Source organism: Carassius carassius, chromosome 15, assembly GCF_963082965.1.
Source record: "Carassius carassius chromosome 15, fCarCar2.1, whole genome shotgun sequence".
Taxonomy (NCBI): Eukaryota; Metazoa; Chordata; class Actinopteri; order Cypriniformes; family Cyprinidae; genus Carassius; species Carassius carassius.
The window spans coordinates 21,524,551-21,542,307 of NC_081769.1; the positions used below are offsets into that span (position 1 = coordinate 21,524,551).

The window sequence follows — 17,757 nt, forward strand, 5'->3', positions numbered from 1 at the left end:
AAGTACAAAAAATAACTACTTTATACATTTTTAAGAAAAAATCTACTATCTACTTTTATGACTTCAATGTACTGTAGAATAGGAAATAAAAAATTAGGCAAATGAAAAATGGAATCTTTATTCTCTTTTTTTTTTTTACAGTAGGCTTTTACAGTATGTGCGATAAGAACAATGCCATAAAAAGACCATATAAACCATCATTACGTTAGTCTGATAAATATCAAGGCACCACACACAGAGAACACTATCATGTAGTCACTCATCATTATACAAACTCTTTGGTCATCTTCTCACCTGAAGAACAATAACTATCTTCACTAATGAGAAAGCAAGGAAACATTTTTGGCATTAGGCACAAATGGACCAATTATGTATATATAAATTACTGTACATTATTATGCAAAGACAATCACATTTGAAATGTTCTGCCTTCTGCATGTACACAGTGTGTGACCAGGAAATCAGAATATGGTAGTGCTTGGTAGAACGGTTAATAGAAATACCTTTTTTTTAAAAAATACAATTAAATCAGCAACAAGAAAGCTTTGATTTGGATTAATGTTACATCTTAAAACTGAAAAGTACAAAACAACAAGGCACGGACAGTTACACAATATTTAGTCAGGCACTGCTCTGCTAACATTAGACTTGGACACAAATGTCCACATTCTTATTATTTTCCCGGCTTCCTGTAGCAATGGCACTCAAAATTTAAAACAGGCCAGCGTGTATTTTGAGAATTTTTTTTTTTTACCTAGAATCTGCTCTTGACCATCAGTGACTCATCTGAGAGGTGACGAGGGTGTAGTACGCCCCCTGCTGGCTGAGGAGCTGCTGATGTGTGCCCTGCTCAATCACAACCCCGTTTTGGACCACAGCTATACGGTCTGCGTTCTGGATGGTGGACAGCCGGTGGGCTACGATGATACAAGTGCGGCCCTCGCGTGCCTTATCCAGAGCATCCTGCACTATCTACTCACAGGACAGAGAGAAGAGAGACCAGGGAAACTGAGTAAAAGAAATACAGTCTCTTCACTATTTTCTAGCAGGCGAAATTCTCAATTGTCTTGTTAATCCAGAAGCAGCTTGAATACTATCCGTATGAACGGGTAACCAAAATCAAAAATGTTTTCCCAAACTCATAGCTTTGATTTCTGGTTTAAACCATTGTGATAGATGATATGATTTTGGCTATAATATATAACTGCACTGTGTATGACGAGTGTATCCTGCTGTTGTGTGAACTGTGATCTAACCTTCTCACTCTCAGTGTCCAGAGCAGATGTGGCTTCATCGAGCAGCAAGAGCTTGGGGTTTCGGAGGATGGCCCTCGCTATAGCAATACGCTGCTTCTGCCCTCCTGACAGCTGTGTACCTTTATCACCTGCTTGTGTCTGGTATTGCTGCAACCAAAACACAATATTATATGGTTAAATTGTAGTTAGTCATTATAGGTATATATAAATATATATATATATATATATATATATATATATATATATATATATATATATATATATATATATATATATATATATATATATATATATATATATTTTTTTTTTTTTTTTTACAAGATTAGAACATTTATTGATTATTTTATTGCTTTTTGATTCTAATGTACACTACTGTTTTGGGTTGGTACTATATTTTTAGGTTTTAAAAATTTGGAGTTATTAATGTGAATGTTATTAGAATTTACAATAACAATTTCATATTTTAAAATATGGCATAATATATTTTAATATATACATTTTCAGCAGCCATTACGTCTTTAGTGTGACTTGATCCTTTAATAATTTTGTTGTTGTTGTTGAAATCAGTTGTGCTGCTTACTGTATTTTTCCAGGATTCTTTGATTAATCAAATGTTCAAAAGAACATTTACTGTATTTGAAGTATAAATATTTTGTGACATAAAAATGTCTTTACTGTCACTTATGATCAGTTGAATGTGTCCTTACTGAATAAACGTATTTTTTAAAGTTCTTAGTTTTGCCCCCTGACTGACTCTTGAATGGGGTGTCCATGAGGATGATGGTTGCACTGTACCTGTGGCAGCCCCTCTATAAAGGAATGTATGTTAGCAGCCTTAGCAGCCTCTTCGATCTCCTGCTGGCTGACTTTTCTGCTGTTGTCTCCGTATGCGATGTTCTCTGCCAGACTGCAGTCAAACAGCACAGGCTCCTGGGAAACGATGCCAATTTGCGAGCGCAGCCAGTGGATATTCAGTTGCTTTGCATCATTGTCATCCAGCATCTGTTAATAAAGGGTAACTTTTACCAAAACAATGTTTTATTACTGGTATTATGCATCTCAATGCTTCTTTATTATCCAATTCAAATTTCTGTAACAGGTACAGTATCTTGTTTTTGGCCCTGAAGGCTAAATATTATTTTGCTATAATAAAGTTTTTTTGTAAACAGGTTTGTGTTATGGTCTGAGTCATAAAGGTCAAGGACCTGAGTATGCAGGTGAAAGAGAAGCATCCTTTAATGTGCATATCCGGGTTTCCTTGTTTTTTGGCCTGCCTTAAGATAACTTATCACTGACCTTTGAGAAAGATTTTGACTTCCATGGCTGTTGTGTACTGAATGACAGTGCATGTATGTGAATGACATCTTGCTGAGTTGGATGAGTGAAACTATTTAGTCAATTAGATACCCGTGGGAAAATCATGAACCTGTCAATAAAAGTTATTATATAATATATGCTAAAAAAGTCACTGAGTCACATCTGTATGTGTGTGTGTTTTCCTACCACTTTGCCCTGCTGAGGGTCATAAAATCTCTCCAGTAATTGGATGGTGGTGCTCTTGCCACAGCCACTGCTGCCCACCAGAGCGAGAGTTTGTCCCTTCTTCACCCGGAGCCTGAGACCCTGCAGCACTGGTACATCCGGTCGGGACGGGTAGTTAAAAAGCACATCTTCAAAACTCACATTCCCTTCAAATTGATCCTACAAAGATTATAGGAAATAGTAACATCAGAGCAAATTTGTGTGTACTAGTGTCGACATGGCAATTTATTAGTCTCCTGATGAACACATTGAATGGCACAGGAGTCCAGCTCTGCCTGAGTCTTATCAGATTACGGTAGAGTCTTAGAACAGCAGAAGTGGTCGATTATTCATTTCATGACATGCTTCTAAGAACTGGGGAGATTGTGTCTAGAATTAAGATTCACTACAATTAGAAAGCTTTTTATCGTGTATTGGGCATACGGTGTATTCTGGTGTTCAGGTGCATGTGTGAAAGGAATACCGGCTTGTCTCCATCCTCTGAGGCACTGTCAATGGCTGGGACTCTGTTGATGAGCATCAGGATATGAGAAGCAGCCATCTTGGCCTTGGCATAGTTTGGGGTGAATGAGTTTGCCTCTCCAACAGCCATTGCTCCATACACCACAGCTGAGATCACACTGAGAGACACAAACAGATATATCACCCAGGGTTAACATTAATATTAACAGTAATAAAAATGAAATTTACTCTAAAACACGGAATGTCACAGAATTTGTCAAATTTGGCTGAAAAAATCTAAGTAGGTCTGTAATTGTGTCCAACATGTATTTGATAAAAAAACATTGATTTTAGAATGATATCCCCCACCCATTTTAAATTCTTATTCTCCAAAGAAAGGTTAGGTTTATGTGATTTTCTCAAATAAAAGATCCAAAGGATTAAAAATGCAGATTTATTTTCACAGCCTTCTTTGATCATATTTACCAAGGGTACCAACAATTCTGACCACGTGTGTATCTATGTGTAGCCCGCTTCATAATATTGATTAGACTCTGGTCCTATGGGTAAACACGGCTATTTAATTAGTTATTAAGAGTTTTAATTATGGCTCTGTTCAAAAGAGCCCACTTGTTAGATAACATGGATCCTCTTGAATCTTCTCTCTGTAAATGTAATGAATCACCAGCTTTGTTTCTGTGTTGTCTAAGAGAAAATCTACATTCACTGCTCATCTGGATAGATTGTTCTAACTCATTTTATCTTCTGTAATTATTAACCTATACTTTAGAAACCAGCGGACTTTGTACCACCCAATCCACTCCCACTTAACCCCTGCACTGTAGTGTTTTAGCTGGTTTGTGTCTCTACTACTTGACCTCACTTACTTCTGTTTATGTTTTACGCATTTGAACTACCTGTGACAATGTGACATATTCCATAGTCTGCTGTGAGTCACTTACAGAAAGACACCCTCGAAGGTCATCAGCTTTTGTTCAATGAGCCAAGAGCCGAACTTGAAACAGCCAGCATAAGCGAAATAGATCATCGCTTGAGAGAAGGAGAAAGTCAGGCCGAAAACATGTGCTTTTTTCTTAGCGTTTCTAAGGACATCAGACAAACATCAATTATCTTATCATCAATTATCAAGCTCATTTTGAATCCTAATAGTTATATAATAGAATTACTATTAGTCATTATTCAAACATACTTGTAGGGCACAACTAAGTTTTCCTCATACAGAGTCTCAAACTTGCTCTCCCTGGTCAATGAAACCACAGTACGGATATTCTCAATGGCTTCAGTTGCAATCTGAATGGGAAATAAATACATTGCAGACAAGTAGTCATTTAAGACAAGTGATTTAATTTGTGCTGCATTAAAGTACAAGTATAAATGTTCACCTTCCCAGCTTGCTCAAGCTCTTTCTTGTCTTTTAGAGCATGTCCTGCCAGTAACTTCATCTGAATGGCTCCAGCCACAGCCATGATTGGCACAATGGAGAGAATGAGGAGGGTCAGCTGCCAGCCATACACAAATGAGATGATAATGGCGGTGCCCAAGTTGGCCACATTCTGCGCCAGTGTTGCCAATCTGACACCAGTTGCCTGTTGAAAAATAAAGTCAGTGTGCCATTTGTGATGAGCTACTGTGTTAATAAGGAAAAAAAAACATGTCATTTTCAACACTTACCTTTATTTCTTAAATTGAAACACTATTTAATCTGTACTACATTTGTAATACAAATATATAGAGTTTAACATTAATAAAGCAGACTAAGCTGAAATCAAATGGAGCTTAAAAAATACAGTACATAGGAAATAGGGAGTCAGTGCAATTAGTGATGAGCTACTTTGTTACTCTACATGGCTATCAATTTAGGAGCTTGGGACAATGTGTTACTCTCTGTGGTGAAATATGAAATAAGACTTACACCCTGCACTTGAGCTGTATCTGCAGCCAGTCTGGTGGTCAGCGCACCCACACTGTTCTTACTGTTATCATACCAGCTCAGGTCCTAAAATACACACAGACAGGTGTCGTACTACTCTCCATCAGCAGACATACATAAAAAGCTTCTTTGGGGTAAATCTTGAGATGATTGGTTTATGCCAGTTACCATCTCACCTGTCTCATCATAGCATTAAAGGCTTTAAACCTCATTCGCATGGTCAGAATCTCACCAGCTTTTCCAAAACAGAAACCCTAAAAGAAATTAAAAACTATGAACACTTTTGAACACAAAAATGAAGCTTTAAGACATAACATTGTTTCTTAATAGGGTTTTAAAAAATTGTCATGCGTTTTGACTAATACAATGCATTTAATATGTTCTGACAGTTATAATAGTATTTTATTTTAATTTGATGAAGCACTGTTTTTTTTCTTCATAAAATCCATAAAAGGGCTTTCATTATTGATGGAAAAGTCTTTTGAAAGTCTCTTGCTCACCAAGGCTGCATTTGTTCGATCAAAAACACAGTAAAATAGTAATACAGTGAAACCTTTTTTCTATTTAAAATTTTTTTTTTTTATTCTAGTAGTGGCAAAGCAGAATTTTCAGCATCATTACTCCAGTCTTCAGTCTCACACGATCCTTCAGAAATCATTCTAATATGCTGCTCTGGTACTCAAGGTACATTGGGTATTATCAAAACAGCTGTTTAATATTTTTGTGGAACTTTTTGGTGCTTTTTCAGTATTCTTTGAACAGAGAGAAAAGAAAGAACAACATTTAAATTGAAATATAAATCTTTTGTAACATTTATTTCAAAGTATATGTAATTTTATAATAAATTTGTGAATTTACATTTAAATATATTTTCTTTTTCTCTATTTGAGTTCTATTGTTCCATTAGCAGGTTTAGATTGACTAGGCAAATAATTCATAGATCTGTCTGATATTCATTGGTGTTTACAAAGTGGTATTTCACAACAGTCATCAGCTTTCAGATAAGAAAGATCATATGAACTTTTTACTACCACTCAATGTACAGGATGCCCCTCACATGTATGCTTATCAGAACAAAAACCTGACATGAACACCTTTGATCTATAAAACCATACTTCTCCATCTCTGAACTGAACGTGTATCAAGATGGGACCCAAGTACTCTATTATTATATATAGTCAAGTTCTACATGTTTTGTTTAGCATTCAAGGCAGTTTATATTTTCTGTTTGAACATTGATGCTGTAACAAAAAAACAAACCTGAAAGAACAAAGTGAAAAAGGACACAACCCCAATGCCAGCGAACAGCAGAGAGTAGAGCTCAGTCCTCTTTCGTATAACATCCTGATCTATCTCAGCAAACACCTAGAGAAGAAGAAATGAGGAGACAGGAAAATAAATGTTTGAGGAAAAATGTCTCTCTAATGCTGACTGTCAATTATGGCTAGCATTATTCATATTTAATTTTCGTGTGCAACATACAGCAATGATTTTAGAGAAAATGACAGCAAATGCAGGCTGCAAGCCTCCGTTTATGGTGGCACATAATACTCCAACCACCATATATGGCCATTCCGGTCCATTTAGTTTCAGGACTGTCAGGAAGGAGATGTTTGGAGCTTTCTCCTACAAACAAAAGAGAGAACAAATAGAAAATGAACTATGTCAAATAATTTCAACCAAAATGATTAGATCATAAAATACAAAAAAGGAAAGAAAACATGAAACTCATTATTGTCTACACCTGGTCTGTTACCTCCTCTGTCTGTTTCTCTTCATCCTGCTGAACTTTTTCTGAGCCACTTGTTGATTTCTGTCTGAAGAGTGTGCGATCATTCAGAGAGCTGACTGAGGGACTCTTTTCATCCATAGTCATCTCCTCTTTGCGCTCCTCTGTGTCCTTTGTGCTCTTAAACATCTGTGATTCAAACCAGGAAACTCATAATAGACCACAGAATTCATTTTCCATTTGTTATCACCAGAGTTGGCTATAACTCATTACACAGTCATTTAATTACTTTTCCTGGTAACGCAGTAAAGTAATGCGTTACATTTTAAATGTATGTAATTTGATTACAGTTACTTATGCAAATAAAATTACATTACTTAAGCTACAAATGCAGTGTTAAAAATTATGAAGTAAAAATCATGTTTTGCACGACATGTTTTGCGCGACAGAAATCACCGGACAATGTGAGCTAAAGTGCAGACGAGTCCTACAATCTTTAGACGCAATGAAAGGTCATATTTGAATTCGAATTCGAGAAAAATTTGTTTCTCTTAGTAGTGTATTTTCTATGTTTGATAACTTGAAAAGTAAATTAAACTTGAAAGTAACTTTACAGTAAAGTAGTTAGTAATCTGATTACTTTTTAAATGCAGTAATCAGTAATGTAATCATATTACAATTTTAAAGAAGTAATTAGTAATTTGTAGTGGATTACTTTTTTTTAGTAACTTACCCAACACTGGTTATCACGCACAATATATCAGAGCATGCGAAATAAATATTTGACTCCATAAACATTCAGCAAAATATAACAACTTGCTTGCCTTTGAAACTTTTCTTTTCTGGTGCTAAACATAGCAGGCAGGACCAATATCACTAGACTTAAATGATAACATGTTTTAGCTTCAAAAACAATCCAGTAAAATCCAGAAGGATAAACTACATTACATATTTATAAAATGTGTTACCTTGTGGACGTTAAACACAATGACAGTAATTCAACCATTTGAGATTGTCAAGTCCCTGAAGTTTTGGTTGCTACTTTACAGAAATATTTGACAAAGATCGTGTGAGCTTTACTATCTGCTCAATATCTTTCATAGCTATTGGTACTCATGTTGCTTCAAACTGGCAACTCTTGTAGAACATGAATGATTTCTAGTTGCTACAGATCACTGTTAAGTCAAAGCTATGTCAAAGGGCTATTTTCACCTTTAATGGACAATGAAATTTAACCAGGAATTTAAATTTAAATTTAATCAGGAAAATGAAAGAATGAAAACAATTAAGTGGAGAATAGGACCAGGAAAAGTCCTTCATTGTGTCTCAAACTCGAACTCAATCAAGAGCACCTACTTCATATGTCATTGCACTACTCACAAGACTATGGCACTATGGGTTTCTAACCTGCATAGAAACAAGAGACTGGTAGATTCCTTTTCTCTCCATCAGTTCGTCATGTGTGCCCAGTTCTACAATTACACCATTCTGGAATCCAGCAATGACATCAGCATTTCTAATAGTAGACAGCCGGTGAGCCACTATAATGGTAGTTCTGCCCAGCCTGACCTATACAGATGTATAAAAAATTGGTATATAGATACACACAAACACACAATATTTCCAGACCACTATTTTTTGTTACCTTATCTAACGCTGCTTGCACAATAGTCTCACTCTCTGCATCCAGAGCAGACGTAGCCTCATCAAGAAGCAGGATCTTTGGGTTGCGCACAAGCGCTCTTGCAATAGCAATACGCTGCTTTTGTCCACCACTCATCTGGGTGCCTCTATCACCAACTAGAGTCTCAAATTTCTGAAAATGACCAGAGATATTGGTCAGAGTCTACCTGATCAATCTTTTTAATCTGATTGATCAAATTAATTTAAAAGTAAGATGATGTAAAATGATGTACATCTGGGAGCTTCATGATGAAGTTGTAGGCATTGGCTTCACGTGCGGCCTGCTCGATCTCCTCCTGGGTGACATCTTGGCGGCCATAGCGGATGTTTTCTGAGATGGTTGTGGCGAACAACACCGGCTCCTGGCTTACTACACCAATCAGTTCTCTCAGACCTCGCACGTTCAGAGAGCGAATATCATGCCCATCTATAGTCACCTGAGAGGTTAGAGGAAAAGAAAATGTAAAGTTGGGATAAAAAACAGGAAGGTCAAGGAGATTGTACCTCAGCTTTTCTTAGTACTTACCGTTCCTTCCTGTGGGTCATAGAAGCGTTGTAGGAGCTGGATCGTTGTGCTTTTTCCACACCCACTGCTGCCCACCAAAGCAATGGTCTGTCCGCTCATGACTTTAAGATTCATGCCATTCAGAACCTACAAGCCAAAACAGAGCCATAGCTGGAGTCTTTTCATTCTCTAAAGTAATTTGGTCAAATGGTTTTTAATGAATCGTTTGATGGTCCTACTTTCACATCCTGTCGTGAAGGGTATGTGAAGTGAATGTTTTTGAACTCTATGTTTCCTTTTACAACATCAAGTCTGTAGCCTTCCTCAGAGAAACTGTTGATTTTGGATTCCTGTTGGTGGAAAAAAAGGATAATGAGAGAATTGTATTGAAAGTTCATATTCAAACCTCATTCAGACTAATAGACGTCAATATCACACTGATTGCTCTACACCAGAGAAAACTGGTTCCCTGTGGTCTTCTATTCATTTGATCTCAGTAGGGAAGCACCTCTGATCCTGAGACCAGGCCATTTTTTCTGGTGCTAATACAATGAGGGGAAGTTACGCAACTTGGCTCTGGATTATTTTTGCGCACATTTTTGTCACTGGATTTTATCTCAAAGCCGCTGTCTGCTCACTGTGTGTGTGATGTTTGTTTACACTTGAACATCTGAGTCTAAATAAAGACAAAGTTTAGTCTTGTGTGTTTTAATTGTTCAGGCTTGCCCTTCTTGGAACACCGAAGAGAAGGTACAAATCAAACCATTTTACTGCTCTGCTACTGTTTAAATGTTCAAAAAATTAAAGCCGAATGAGCTGCACTTTCTGAAGGAGGAAGGCGATATGATTGGCTAAATGATCTGTACTGTACAGTACAGCTGAAAGGATGTAAAAATAACCAGAATATACCTGGAGCTATAATTCAACAAAGTAAGAAAACAATGCAATATACTTCAAAAGTCAGGCCTTATTTGATTAATGGGCTTTCTTGACTTCTTCATGAATCTTCCAGTCATTTATGTCTTTTTAAAATCATTTCAGAAAGAGTGCTGCATTCACACAATATAAATACAGTACATTCTTTACATTTTAATAATATTTCACAATATTTCAGTTTTTACTGTATTTTTGATCAAATAAATGAGCATTGTTGAGCATTAAGAGACCACTTTCAAAAAAAAAAAATTCTTATTGACCCAAGACCTTTGAATTGTAGCATATGTATAAAAGTGGTAAAGTATTCTGTTTCAGATTTCAGTGTGGCTAAATAGTAGATTCAGTTTTTTTAGTCATTTTGAGTCATGCAGAGACGATCATATACAACCCGAATTCCGGAAAAGTTGGGACGTTTTTTAAATTTTAATAAAATGAAAACTAAAAGCCTTTCAAATCACATGAGCCAATATTTTATTCACAATAGAACATAGATAACATAGCAAATGTATAAACTGAGAAAGTTTACAATTTTATGCACAAAATGAGCTCATTTCAATTTTGATTTCTGCTACAGGTCTCAAAATAGTTGGGACGGGGCATGTTTACCATGGTGTAGCATCTCCTTTTCTTTTCAAAACAGTTTGAAGACGTCTGGGCATTGAGGCTATGAGTTGCTGGAGTTTTGCTGTTGGAATTTGGTCCCATTCTTGCCTTATATAGATTTCCAGCTGCTGAAGAGTTCGTGGTCGTCTTTGACGTATTTTTCGTTTAATGATGCGCCAAATGTTCTCTATAGGTGAAAGATCTGGACTGCAGGCAGGCCAGGTTAGCACCCGGACTCTTCTACGACGAAGCCATGCTGTTGTTATAGCTGCAGTATGTGGTTTTGCATTGTCCTGCTGAAATAAACAAGGCCTTCCCTGAAATAGACGTTGTTTGGAGGGAAGCATATGTTGCTCTAAAACCTTTATATACCTTTCAGCATTCACAGAGCCTTCCAAAACATGCAAGCTGCCCATACCGTATGCACTTATGCACCCCCATACCATCAGAGATGCTGGCTTTTGAACTGAACGCTGATAACATGCTGGAAGGTCTCCCTCCTCTTTAGCCCGGAGAACACGGCGTCCGTGATTTCCAACAAGAATGTCAAATTTGGACTCGTCTGACCATAAAACACTATTCCACTTTGAAATAGTCCATTTTAAATGAGCCTTGGCCCACAGGACACGACGGCGCTTCTGGACCATGTTCACATATGGCTTCCTTTTTGCATGATAGAGCTTTAGTTGGCATCCGCTGATGGCACGGCGGATTGTGTTTACCGACAGTGGTTTCTGAAAGTATTCCTGGGCCCATTTAGTAATGTCATTGACACAATCATGCCGATGAGTGATGCAGTGTCGTCTGAGAGCCCGAAGACCACGGGCATCCAATAAAGGTCTCCGGCCTTGTCCCTTACGCACAGAGATTTCTCCAGTTTCTCTGAATCTTTTGATGATGTTATGCACTGTAGATGATGAGATTTGCAAAGCCTTTGCAATTTGACGTTGAGGAACATTGTTTTTAAAGTTTTCCACAATTTTTTTACGCAGTCTTTCACAGATTGGAGAGCCTCTGCCCATCTTTACTTCTGAGAGACTCTGCTTCTCTAAGACAAAGCTTTTATAGCTAATCATGTTACAGACCTGATATCAATTAACTTAATTAATCACTAGATGTTCTCCCAGCTGAATCTTTTCAAAACTGCTTGCTTTTTTAGCCATTTGTTGCCCCCGTGCCAACTTTTTTGAGACCTGTAGCAGGCACTAAATTTTAAATGAGCTAATTAAGTGGATAAAAGTGTAAAATTTCTCAGTTTAAACATTTGCTACGTTATCTGTGTTCTATTGTGAATAAAATATTGGCTCATGTGATTTGAAATTCCTTTAGTTTTCATTTTATTAAAATTTAAAAAACGTCCCAACTTTTCCGGAATTCGGGTTGTACAATCATTATACATTTTCATGACTTTTCTGGTCCTGGAAATCACAATGTTCATAATATTTACAATTTTTTCATGACCACAGGACATGATGACACTCATACCATCTTTTTAACCTTTTACCTGTCAATCCCATTTTTGAACAGATGTGAATGTGCACTATCCAAATTTTAATTGTTATAATTAATTTATTAATGTACCATTTCCACAGTAATGTAATGTCCGATTTTTTATTGGTTTTCACAGAATTAATTTTGAGGTTTTAAGCTTTCAATTGATATATAATTTATGATGATTTCTAAAGCCTGATAGGAAAAAAGGTGAAGAAAAAAAGACTTTGTGACAAAGGTCAGGTAAGATGTAGATTTTTGTGGCGCACTCTTGTTCTAAATGTATCTATTACTTTTCCTACATAATTTGTAACAAAAAACTGTGGTAAAATATCTATTTAGAAGTCTTAGACATTTCCAACGATATAGAGTTTTTCATGGTTAGATTAGGATTTATTTGTAATAAAGTAAACTTAGGTGTCCTTCTGAGGGGTTGGGTAACAGTTAAGAGGTTAATTAGTTATATTCTTGGCTTGCAGCCTTTTAAAAGACATGCATATATTGTGTTGTGACAATTATTGTAGGAAGACTCCATCTGAATCTGAATAAAATATACGATACCAAAAGAGAGTTATTTTTAGAAAAGGGGAAGTGTTTAGTTAGTTGAGATGGGACGAATGGTCAGAGTCAGATTTTACAGTTTTAGGGCACTTTTTAATTGAAGAAATAAAATACTGATATTCTGCCTAGCATCCCAGAAAGCAATTACATTATGGATCTTCTTCTGCATTGGGGACAGTTGTTTTTCTTTCAACAATTATGTAACGTAATACTCTGAAAGCATAATGATTAGCCAATAATGAGTTCACTCACATGATCAATGATTTGAAAAACTTTGTGTGCGGCCCCTCTTGCACTAGAGAAGGACTGGATGTTAGGAGACGTCTGACCTATGCCGAAAGCTCCAATTAGGACTGAAAAGAAAACCTAAAATAGAGGAACAGAAAATGCACTTGTGAGGCAATCTCATGCTTATTTATCAGTCTGCTTGAAGTTCCCATGAAGAAAACACGACCACTTGCTAATTATGATTATGACCAATGTGACTCTGGGTTTCAGAAGACCACAGAGATTTGTGAGGCTTTGTAATAACGCTGCAGTGACTTACAGTTAAAAGTAGGCCGATACTGAATTCTCCAGCCAGGATAAGAGTGCTGCCATACCAAAAGGCCAGTGCATAGGACATATAAATCATGAAGAATGTGAAGCCCATAGCAATGTTCACAGTGATGGCCTTCCTTATGCCAACGTTCTTAGCATCCTCTAAGTTTTTGTGGTACCTTTGGAAAACAGAAAAAAAAGTCATTTATTATCCTTGATGTAAAAAATATGATGATCAAACTAATTCCACACCCTCTTCCCAAGTTTCTCCTATTCACATTATGGGACAGCATATAGACAGAAACTTTCAAGACCAGACCATAATGTTGAACATAACTCCTTCGAAGTTGTCTAGTCTTTATGGTTCTAAGTTGGTTTGAAATTTGAACTGGTTTAGGTTTAGGTCATAGAAAGGTCAGGTGGTTTATCACTCTGTGTCATGTACCACAAAACATGCATGTAATCATCTGACTTCCGCTATGAAACAGTGCTGACGTTCTTTAAGAAACAGGATGATATTCAAACACACCTCAGAATCTCTTTCTTCTGTCCACCAAAGGCAAAGACAGTTCTGATGGATGACAGCACTTCCTCAGCCACTGCTCCAGCCTTGGCGTAGGCCGTCTGTTCCCTCGACGTGAATGTCGTCATCACCTAATGAGGCAGGGATGCAATGTTGCTTTTTCACTGCATCAAAATAACTTTGGACTGGTTTTGAAAGAAATCTCTTATGCTCACCAAGACTGCATTTATTTAATCAAATTGAACAATTTTAATTTTACAAAGATGGCAAAGCTGAATTTTCAGCAGCCATTACTCGAGAGTCTAATGATCCTACAGTAATAATTGTAATAAGTATCATCAATGTTGAAAACAGTCCTGCTGGCTAATATTTTTGTAGAAACTGTGATATTTTTTTTTCAGGATTTATTTTGATGAATAAAAAGTTCCAAAGAACAGCATTATTTTAAAATAGCAATAGTTTATGATATTATAAATGTCTGTACTGTCACTTCAGTCAATTTAATGCATCTTTGCAGAATAAATTTTTTACTTTTTTACTTTTTTTTTTTTACATCTTACTGATGCCAAACTTAAAGCTATAATATCTCTGTATTTGTCCTTGTTGATCATTTACGTTATTTAATTCTCTTTTACAGCTAGGCAGAAATGTATACAGTGATAAAACCACAATAATAAACTAAAATAGGGTTGTTTGTTGTAGAGGGGCACTATGTGAGTCAGGAGCTTACTATAGATGTAAAAACATTCAAACGCTCTCTTCATATTTCTTTTTTATCCCACCTTTCCGATGATAGCAGCTGAGATCCCGAGTAAAGGACTAACAGCGAGAATGACGAGGGTCAGCTTCCAGCTTTTGACAAAACCAATGATGATGCCAGTTAAAAAGGTGGTCAGATTCTGAAGCAGCATGCCAAGCTTATCCCCAATGCCTTCATTTATTTTGTAGACATCACTGCAGAGAAAAGAAAGAGTGTGATGTAGGTGTGTGTGCATGCATAATATGTAGATAAATGACTCTTATTGCACTTCATACTCTGTGAGGCGTGTGTTGAGCTGTCCTGTCTCATTGACATCAAACCAGCCGATCTCCTGTTTCATGATGGAGTGAAAGAATCTCTTTCTAAGTTTCTTCACCTGACGTCCTGCGGCAAGAGTCCAAAAGGCCACCTGCATATATGCGGCAACCAAAACTACAAATCCCATGATGCTGTAGTATATAGCATGCCTGAGAAGGAGAAACAAGACTATCATACACTAAGAAAGATTTTTAAATTACATTGAAACGTGAAAGAAAATTGAAGCGTTCCAATGCAAATCACAGTGGTCTTACCTTGTCATCTTCTCTCCTAAAGTCTCATTACTTGGCTGTGAGATGGTGAAGTCTAGACATGAAAAGACCATATGTTATTGTTAGTTTTGAGAAAAAACCTAGCAGATTTCCCTTTGAAACAATAGTAGATTGACAAGGGATACAAATTATACACTCACTGGGGGAAAGGGTGATGTTCTTGAAATTATCTGCTACTGTATCATCCACAAAGCTGTCTGTCATGTCTCCAAATACAATAACCATGAGAGGAAGTACTGCCCCATTAGCTATGGACATGACTGTGGCAAGCAGCATTAGAAAAATGTCGACACCATCTGCATAGCGAAACTGACACACAGACACACTTCTTTAAGAATAAGTTAGTCTTAATGCATTTTTGATATATTTTTACTGATATTGATATTTTATAGACTCTTAAAAATAATATAAACAGCACTGTGATCATGCTGAGAAAGACAATACCATGATACATAGTAAAACCTGAAATCAATGCCAAGATTGTTCAAGGGATTTAGTCTTAAGGCATTTTAGCGAAGAGAATCCATGAAATTTCAATCAACAAAATGAGTTCTTCACCACATCCATTTTTAATTAAGGCTTATTTCAATCCATTGGTTACAGCATTGCTGAAGTATTTAAAAAATATTTAAAATAAAAAAAGTTATTTTTATTTAAAATGACTTAGTACACACAATTTTATGGCTGTGCAGGTATTTTTAATTTCACAAATAATAAATAACAACAGTACTACAAATACTAATAATATATTTAATATTTCACTCACTATTTCAAATGTTCCCACCATCTCCACCTTTTCTTTCTCCTCTTTCTTGCCATTTTTCTCACTGCTGGGAAAAAAATCACAATTAAGTTTGAAAGATGAAGTAATTACAGCAAGTGGAGTAAGTAAACAAAAAAAATTCTATAAATAATACAATTTATAAAAATAAGATAATAATAAAATAATTGTAAAAAAAATTGTAATATATTTTACAGTTACATAGTTAACATAGTCCTTGTTTGAATATAAAATAAATTATCTAAATATTTTGTGACATGGATATATTATTCCAGGACATGAACCATAATTACAGATCAAACAAATGTATTTGTTAGAACAAATAGCTCTTAAAACATCAGTGTAACCTGGCTTGCTTTATAACAGTAAAGTCATTTACCTTACATCTCCATTCTCCTCTTTTTTGCCATTTGATATATTCATTTTGTCCTTCTTGCCCATGTTTGCGTTTAATTGTTTATCGTCGATGCTGATAGTCTGATAGTAGGTGTTAGTCTGGAGTTAGAGGTCTTGATGGGGCAGGTGGTTTTGTGCTGTTATATAAGAAGATACTATAACTGTACACACACTGTGCAATCACAGGCACCATAAACCGAGTTTACAGAATAAATACTGATCTAACCTGCTAGCATTCACAGAGGATACCCTCCTACATAATATCTACCATGTAAACACGTCGCTTAAATGATAACTTCAAGGTGTTCAGAGAAGTAAAATGATAAAAATCTGTCGGTTCAACAGTGAAAAATATGCGCTTATAATAAACGTTCAAAGTCGGAGACTTTTGACGAGCTCAGTTTGGAGCGAATCCTGTAGCTTTAAATACTGCCGAAATCAATAACGTTTCCTGATCCTTAAAGACGTGGTTTCAGAAATTCCTTCCCAAAAGCCGTAGTTAAAATCATACATTTATTTGGAATCTCATTCACATAGTAACATTACGCATTATTCACAGGGTAAGCTTTTAAATTTAGTAATTTCGTTGAATATTTTCTATGACAGTGGGGACACCACAGGTAAAATATGTTAAAAATCACTAAAGTGACCGAAAATGACAACTAAATTTGTGGAGCTTATTGAAAGATACATACTGCTCAGATGATGTCGTCCCTCTCTGCTGTCCCAGGGCACACTGTCACTGACTGCTGCGACGCGGGAGCGCGGAGCGCGATCACACTACTTTGACTTTGCTGCTACTTACATCATTTACAACATCCATGTCTCATGCAGGCCCTCCCACAATGTGCTCTTGGCCACTTTAATGATTGAAAGGCGTTTAAGATGGATGTCTGACATTATATTTACCAAATTTGGTCATGGATGGTACATTCCACGAACACGGTGCACTTATTTTTATTCTTCTTAAATATTAGAAGCACATTGTTGTGAGATATATTTGTTTTATAAACTATTATAAAAAAAAATGAACCTAGCTGTACTGTAACCCACCCCCCTCCTCAAATGGAGATTTCGGCCTTTCAGAGGTATCGATCTTCTCGATTATGCAATGACAATTAAAAATCAAATTGACATTACTTTCCCATGTCTAATTAATCTAACTAATATCTAATACATTATATTATCTATTTAAAAATGTCTTTTTTTATGTCTTGTAAGAATAGTGGATACAGTTAGAACTATGACTTTCTAGATTGGTCATGGTTCATGGTTAAGTCACTGAAAACAGGAAACAAACTAAAACCTATTTTGTGTGGTTAGAGAAACCTGACTGAAAAAGTCTGAGTAGCTATTTCAAATTCCCCTCTTAATCTGAGATGAGAAACTGGGTCTGGTTAGCTAAGAATGTAACATCCTATACCGGTTGATAGACTGCTAACAAAAGGTTTTTTTTTTCTCCAGTGTAA

At 36.3% G+C, this 17,757-nt stretch overlaps 1 protein-coding gene across 1 annotated transcript; it reads right to left on the bottom strand.

Annotated features, from left to right (window-relative positions):
• Nucleotides 1-100: 100 nt before the first annotated feature.
• Nucleotides 101-16,442, bottom strand: abcb4 (ATP-binding cassette, sub-family B (MDR/TAP), member 4). The gene is made up of 27 exons (XM_059567960.1): nt 16,272-16,442; nt 15,878-15,941; nt 15,252-15,420; nt 15,094-15,145; nt 14,797-14,988; nt 14,544-14,715; nt 13,768-13,892; nt 13,246-13,417; nt 12,951-13,064; nt 9,347-9,457; nt 9,129-9,254; nt 8,836-9,039; nt 8,565-8,735; nt 8,327-8,488; nt 6,947-7,108; nt 6,673-6,816; nt 6,451-6,555; nt 5,367-5,444; nt 5,173-5,256; nt 4,643-4,846; nt 4,450-4,550; nt 4,202-4,342; nt 3,262-3,418; nt 2,760-2,957; nt 2,052-2,258; nt 1,257-1,403; nt 101-972 (listed from the first exon to the last, which is right to left on the bottom strand). The coding sequence occupies exons 1-27, from the start codon at nt 16,331-16,333 to the stop codon at nt 775-777; spliced, it is 3,822 nt and encodes a 1,273-aa protein (XP_059423943.1). The 5' UTR covers nt 16,334-16,442; the 3' UTR covers nt 101-774.
• Nucleotides 16,443-17,757: the final 1,315 nt, after the last annotated feature.